This window comes from Pyrus communis, chromosome 5 (genome assembly GCF_041283825.1).
Source record: "Pyrus communis isolate YQ-2024b chromosome 5, ASM4128382v1, whole genome shotgun sequence".
In the NCBI taxonomy this organism is placed as follows: Eukaryota; Viridiplantae; Streptophyta; class Magnoliopsida; order Rosales; family Rosaceae; genus Pyrus; species Pyrus communis.
This window is the reverse complement of record NC_142569.1, coordinates 33,218,312-33,226,034: the sequence shown is the minus strand read 5'-3', so window position 1 is coordinate 33,226,034 and position 7,723 is coordinate 33,218,312. Positions and strand designations below refer to the sequence as shown.

At 33.2% G+C, this 7,723-nt stretch overlaps 1 protein-coding gene across 1 annotated transcript; it reads left to right on the top strand.

Annotated features, from left to right (window-relative positions):
• The first annotated feature begins 1,965 nt into the window (after positions 1-1,965).
• LOC137726222 (WAT1-related protein At1g43650) lies at positions 1,966-6,130 on the top strand. Its single transcript, XM_068465112.2, has 7 exons — positions 1,966-2,386; positions 2,474-2,536; positions 2,651-2,767; positions 2,882-3,131; positions 3,550-3,708; positions 5,002-5,153; positions 5,699-6,130. The coding sequence occupies exons 1-7, from the start codon at positions 2,199-2,201 to the stop codon at positions 5,817-5,819; spliced, it is 1,050 nt and encodes a 349-aa protein (XP_068321213.1). The 5' UTR covers positions 1,966-2,198; the 3' UTR covers positions 5,820-6,130.
• The last annotated feature ends 1,593 nt before the right edge of the window (positions 6,131-7,723 follow it).

Below are 7,723 nucleotides of genomic sequence, written 5' to 3'. Positions count from 1 at the left end.
AAGGTGACTCTGGTTAACATGTCGATGCAATATATATATATATATATATATTTATTTATTGAGATCTATGGCATGATATTCATGTGGACTTTGTTATGACGTGTATGGGATTGAGATAGATATGTATTCTATTTTATGGGAAATTATACAGGTGTTACGGCGAGGGGCTACTGCCTTTGGTAATTGAAATTGGTTTGAAAAGTTTTGTTCACTCACTCACATTTTTTATTTTTGCACCCCTCTAGGTTCTAGCAGCAGAGTTCCGTATCGACAAGGATTTGTGGCACCTTCCAATACAGATGTCTTCTTATGATGGTATAATCATTATCTTACCTTACTGTACTATACCTATGCTTTGTATCACGTGTGAAATGGGTCCAGACCCGGTCACCGCGCACTCGTGTACTTAGGCACATTTAGATTTTAAATTTATTCACATTTTATATACTATCACACTTTATGGTTTCGTTACCTTCCAGGTGTCGACTAGCACGTCTCAATTTGAAGTCCTAGTGGATATTCCGGGTTGGGGTATGTCAAAAAATAAGCTCATTATTGGACCAAATGCCTATTCGTACAAGTATTACCCTACAACATTAGGATGTTACATATGGTAAGGTTCCACCAAATTTTCAGTTAGCTGATATCTTGTCTAATTCATAATCCACTCAACCATTGTACTGGTCTGAGTGGTTTTCAATAGCAGGCTGATGGATGCTTAACAATGGTCTTTTAAAATTGATTGGAAGACCTAATATCTCTCTAGCAGGCCTCACTCACGATCCTAAGAGTGGAAATGTGGAATTATCCAAGCCTATCTTAATTACACCAATAATATTGATCTATATGTATTTTTGGTTTGGAACTGCAATATTATTGGTTTATTCCACAATCAATTATCGGGCATCTTCCTTGAGCATGTTCATATATATTATGGCACAAGCAGTAGTGTGCTTATGCATGACATGGCCATTTATCTTAGGATTTTTACCTAAAATTATTTTTGAGATTGACATAATTCCTCATTTTGGTCTCTGACATTGAAAATCGATAGAATTGGTCCCAAAATTTGTTCACCGTCAATCATTTTGTAAAAAATGTCCGCTAAAATACATGATTAGGTGGACCATGCTCAAGAAAAAAATTCCTAGAGGTGGTAAAATTTTCTGGCTAGGTGGAGCATTGCTGAAGAAACTCCTAATCGGGGGTGGAGTTGCAAAAATCCATGCCACTCTTGGTACAAGCATGGACTTAATCTTGCATTGAAAAAGTGCCAAAAATATAATAAAAGTAAATACATGGTTCACACTAAACATCGCAACATTTTAAGTTAAAATCATGCACTTAGATGGGTCAATTAGGCCTGAGCGACCTTGTTTTGAATCTACGTTGTTAAAGTGGAGACAATATTTTTGTTGGATTGATTTAGTAGTGATGCCAAGAACTTAGATCGATCTATACGTTCAATGGTTTAATTATTAACAAAATAAATGGGATAATTTGTTTGAGGTGATAAAATATTTCAATACACACTGATTTTCGAGCAATGGTCTCTGAACTAAAAATTTATGAGTATTGGTTCCTGAACTTATTATAAAATGAAGCAATTGTCATTTTGGTTAACTCCGTTAGAACTTCCATTCATTTGATGTCCCTTTAAACCCTTTATCTTGGATGGAAATTATAACAGAGTTAGCCAAAAGGATATTTGCTCCACATTATAACAAATTCAGGGACCAATACTCACAAATTTTTATTTCAGATACCAAAGCTCCAATTGAGACAAAGTTTTGGGACCATTAATCCAATTTTCTTATTTGTACTGGAGAAGTAAATGGAGAAATTTTAGCATGTTGTGTTAACCTTAGTTGGAGAGAAAAATGTTTTCATTGATCTTAGTTGCATAGAAAAATTGTTTCTACTAAACTACGTTAAACGATGAAATGTCTATCGATCTATGCTGAAATATAAAATTATTCATGTGGTAAACAAAATTTTCCATTCGATGTTCTAACACCTCAGTCTTGCTATGTGTGTATATACATGTGGGTGTGCGCGCGCGCGCTTAAAAGTAGCACTAGCCAATAGGGACTTAAAGCAGATTGAAGGCGTGCAAATTTAGACTCTAGAGCAAGCATCGTTGTCTATATATATGGAAATCCGAGCTTCTCAAATTGGAGGCCAATGCCATAGATGAAATGAAGAGTTTAGTAATGGAGAGTCATAAGGCTTATATTGCAATGCTCTTCATACAATTTGTGTATGCAGGTATGGCCTTGTTCTCTAAGGCAGCAATTTCTAAAGGAATGAACCCCTTTGTCTTTGTGGTTTATCGTCAAGCTTTTGCCTCCTTTGCCTTGGCTCCCTTTGCTTTCTTCCTTGAAAGGTAGTTAATTACTCCTCCATTAGTCCCACTCTTCCATTTAGTTAGTGTTATATTGTTTTTGAATTTTGAATTTTTCTGAATTTTCAGTTCAATAGAAGCTCCTCTTTCCTACACCTTACTCTGCAAGATTTTCTTAGTTTCCTTATCTGGGTACGTATGAACATGGTTTAATTAGTTTTTGCTCTCATCAACATTTCAATTAATCAAGTTCTCTAATCTGATATTACATATGCTCTCTAACAATCATTCATACATTTTTTTTAGGATTACCCTGAGTTTAAATCTCTACTATGTTGCAATCAACTACACCTCTGCAACCTTTGCTGCAGCCACCACCACTTTAATTCCTGCAATCACTTTTGTCATGGCGGTTTTATTAAGGTAATTAAATTAAACTATACATAATATTTGACATGTTAATTAAGGTATGTATACAGTTAGTTTTGTCAAATATTGAAGTAGAAATTTGGTTTTGAATCAACTATTTTTGTGCAGGATGGAAAGCATTTCTGTGAAACGTTTGTATGGAGTGGCCAAGGTGTTGGGTTCTGTCACAAGCCTTTCAGGAGCATTGGTGTTTGCCTTAGTGAAGGGGCCCTCCATAAAGTTCAACTGGGTTCCATCAAATCAAGGGCAAATTCCAGACTCCTCCTCATTATCTTCCTCCACAGGAGGAGAGTGGTTAAAAGGTTCCCTCATCATGCTCTCAGCCAATACTGCATGGTCTTTGTGGCTAATTCTGCAGGTTCATCTCATCCCACCACTAGCTTTACTTATTCTCTGTACACGAGAGATTCTAACTCAAGACCTCATGCGCATCTAATCACCACCATTATATTTAACTACTGTATTGAAGTGGAATTCTTCTTTAATAGATATAATTAAGAAAAAAAAAGTTTTCTTACGAGACAGTGAATTTGGAATAAGTCAGCCTGATAGCGTAAGTCTGTAAAAGAACAATTTTATCTGTAAGAATTTTTTTTAAGGAATTTTAACGAAAATCTCTTGGTACTGTTTACTTTAACGAAAAACCATATTTTTACATTAAAAAATCAATCATGATACTATTCACTTTATCCTTATCGTTAAAATTCAAAGTTTTTAGATCATTTTTATTAATTTTCTTTTTTTTATTGCCTTGTTAACTAGTGCTTGTGTTCTAGGGTCCCATTATCAAGCAATATCCGGCAAAGTTGAGGCTCACCACTCTCCAATGCTTCTTCAGCTGCTTGATGTCAGCTTGCTGGGCCATTGCATTTGAGAGAAATCCATCAGCTTGGAAGATTGGATGGGACATTCATCTTCTCTCTGTGGTCTATTGTGTAAGTCACTAATATCCACCCACATATAAGTTCCTGCATACAACAGGCCTGCATTTTGCACGACGTTTCTCTAATTTAACTAATAACAATGAAAAAGAAAAAAAAATGAGTAAAAAAGTAATTATATACGTCGGTTGTATGCATGAAATAATTATTTTCGATCAGCATGTGTAGTTTAATCATTTTTTATCCAACCACGAAATTTTTTTTACACGTATATGTTTTACACTGTGTTTCTTTCATTTAATGGATAATATAACAATGAAAGAACAAGTGGTATAATCATTGTATACACCTGGTGTATGCATGAAATTACTATTTAAAATAATAATTTTTTTTTTTAAACAAACGATATTATCTACATTAAGAGGGGGGAGGTGAATTTAGTCTCACAATAAATTAAGCAATAATATGGTTCAAATTCGCCTTTAGTAAAAATCGAAACTAAGACCTCTCACTAACAAGTAAAAAAGAATACCACTAAACTGCAGTACTAAGTGACGTCCAATATCACTTTTATCTATGCATGAAATGACTGCATTATAAATAAAATAACAATTAACATTTGCAACAATATCACAAAGATCTTTTGTTTTAAGAACTAAATCACAATGACAATTGCATGCCATTTAAATTCCTTTGGATCATTCTGGGGGTGCGCTATTTATATATATATATATATATATATATATATATATATATTTTATACTTTTTACATACCATTTGTTCGTTTATGTTATTTGATTTTCTTCAATTCATTCAATCCGACTACCAAAAATTAAAAGAATGTGTAAAAAGTAAAAATAAGTGTATGGACAACACACCCCTATATCTAATACAACATATAATATATAAGTGGCTCAATTTGGCTGGCTCAATTAATTCAAAAAAAGGTACTATTTGAAAATATTCTGGGTTGTATATGGCTCCTATTCCCTCCAAAGAGATAGGATAAGATTCATTTTTGGCCTATTAGTATTCAGAGGGTTGTTATGAGATCACATACATATTTCTCCAGCATTACATATATATACATGGGCATGCATAAACATAAACTTACACACACACACACACACACACACATATATATGCATAAACATATATATATATATATATATATATGTATGGAGAATATCGCTCAAGCATTAACTGGTTAGTAATTTAATACGGTGCTAATTATGCATTTGGGCCCTTTGCAATGGTTTTTATGATCTAAACCATTTATTTTTATTTAAAATTTTTATTCATAAGTCATCGTTACAGATACAATGAAAATTTCATTGATAATGACAGGGCGTAGTTGTAACTGGGATTACTTATTGGCTACAAGTTTGGGCCATAGAGAAGAAAGGCCCAGTTTTCACTGCAATGTTCACTCCATTATCACTAATTATAACAGCCATCTTCTCAGCATTGATATGGAAAGAAGCCATCTACTGGGCAAGGTCCATATCTATATCTATCATACATTTATTTATTTATTATTATATTTCAACGTTTCATTTTCAAGATTGAGAGGCACCAACTTTTATCTCAACTTTTTAAATATCATCTCATCATGTCGCAGATTTGAGAGGCACCAACTTTCAGCTCATCATATCACATTTTCTATAGTACAATTAACAAAGAATATCGTTTGTATTAAAATATATATAAAAAAATTGAGAAGGGATGATTAAATTTCTCTTTTGGTTCATCTCTATTATAGTATTGTGCATTGCTTTTTCCTTTTTCTTGATCAAATAGTACTATATATTTCTTGAAATAAAGAATTTTAGATTAAATAAAACTTTATTAAGAACATATACAGAGATTTGGAAAGTAAAGGATAACATAGAGGGCGTAATACTTATTGAATCCTCGTTTTTCAAATCAAAGTTGGGACAATCAATAATGTGTTTAACGATACTTGTTAATCATTGATGTCAGATTACATGTATGAGTAAAATGAATACGATTATTTTGTTGATTGAATTTAGTTTTGTTGCAGTATTGGAGGGGGTGTATTGCTGATTGCGGGTCTCTATAGCGTTTTGTGGGGAAAGATGAAAGAGGAACAAAAAAGCAAAGAAAGTGATCAAAAACAAGAAAACAAGCAAGAAGTCGTATAATATTAAATGTGATGTAGATGGGAGGTGGATTGAAGAGAATTTGCTTCAATGATTGAATCAATAAAACGCATTTCACACACAAAAGTTTTGATGCAGACCATTTGGAGCAGTCATGATCATCTTTTTTGTAGCTACCAATCGAGTGCTAAAGTTTTTAGATTTTTCTAAGATTTCATTTTAGTAGTATTCTAAATTTGTATTGCATATGTATATATAACTGGGTGTTATCAAATAGATATGTATTTGCAAAATTTTCGAGCGGAGACGCGCTAAAATTTATGAATGGTTAAACTTTACGGATTAAGTGTAAATTCACATAGTGGTGCATATATGGTTAACTTTGCAAGGTAGCAATAAATATTTTTAGCTTGAAAAATTCTAAAAGAGCAAAAACGCACCTAAGATAAGCAGAATAATACTTGGGAATTGACCAACCTAAATATATGGACTTATTACATGGTTCAATAGTTTTACACCACCTATTCACTCTCTCAAAAAATTTCTATCTTTATAACCAAACACACCCCTTTCCTTCCTCCCATTGCTTATGTCATTGGAAAGTATTGAGCCATGTAATAAGTAGTATATTTGCAAAGTAATAAGCAGCATGTTTGCAAAGTACTGATAGCATACTCTGTGAGGCAGCATTACTAAAAAAAAAGTGTTTGCCCAACACAATTTGTCGGGCAAATTGTTTATTAGTTTGATTAGTTATTAGTTATTAGTATAGTCTACTTTAGGATTAAAATTCAAATATTTTTTTATTTATTATTTAGTTACGTAATGGAACGATAACATAGAAACAATACTTAAATCCTCCTTCAAATATTCCGGGTAGTCCTTCTTCGAATATTCCGAATAGTTCACAACAAAGTAAGGGCACTAAGTTAGATGAAATATTGGCTAATCTTCTTGCAGGCCTTAGATATAGACATAATATGCTTGATTATCCACCTAATTATCGCGAAGCAATTCCTAGATACTATATCCAAAATGAACCTTGTCAACCTAAATCCTACATCATTCCAAGGAAAGTTAGTTACAGTCGATGTCTTATCACTCTTTGGTTTGATAATTTTGAGTGGGTGGAGTATAGTCTACTAAAAGATGTTGCATTTTGCCATTATTGTTATCTTTTCAAATGTGATTTTGATAATGCAAGTACTACTGGAAGTGATGTCTTTACTAAAAAAGGGTTTACAAATTGGAGAGGACCCAAAAATTTTCGAGATCATGAGGGAGATGTTGGAAGTCTTCATAATAAAGTTTTACAACAAGTTAGAGATTTGATGACACAAAAACAACACATTGAAACATTTGTGATAAAGCAAACCAATGAAACTCGCATTAATTATCACACTTTATTGAGTGGAGCACTTGATTGCACAAGATGGTTATTGTGACAAGGTATCATCGAAATCAAGCAATACAAGTAATTATGTGGAGCTTGTGCAATTTTTTACCGATCATAATGAGATAGTTAGGAAGAGGCCACGAAGAGGCCACAGAGAGATTGTTTGTTACAATAAATTTGAGTATGTTCAAGTCACGAGGATATGATGGAGCTATTAATATGAAAGGTGAGCTAAATGGTCTAAAATCAAAGATTTTGAACAAATATCCTCAAGCATTTTATGTTCATTGTTTTGCACACCAACTCCAACTAGCTCTTGTATTCGTAGCAAGGGGAAATGAGAATGGTGCCAATTTCTTCAACATACCAGTCCTTTGGTGAATCTTATTGGATCATCGTGTATGCATCGTGATGCATTTAGACAGAAACACCCAAAAAATAAAAATAAAGAAAGCTCTTGATATTGATCTTGCAACGGGTAAAGGGTTAAATCAAGAAAGTAGTCTCATGAGTTCTAGTGATACACGGTGATACTCACATTATGGTACTA

Excerpts from the sequence above, each read along its gene's own strand:
- LOC137726222 (XM_068465112.2), top strand. The coding sequence starts at position 2,199 with ATGAAGAGTTTAGTAATGGAGAGTCATAAGGCTTATATTGCAATGCTC. Across the intron at positions 2,537-2,650 it reads TTCTTAGTTTCCTTATCTGG|GATTACCCTGAGTTTAAATC; the intron begins GTACGTATGAAC and ends CATTTTTTTTAG. Across the intron at positions 3,132-3,549 it reads CTTTGTGGCTAATTCTGCAG|GGTCCCATTATCAAGCAATA; the intron begins GTTCATCTCATC and ends CTTGTGTTCTAG.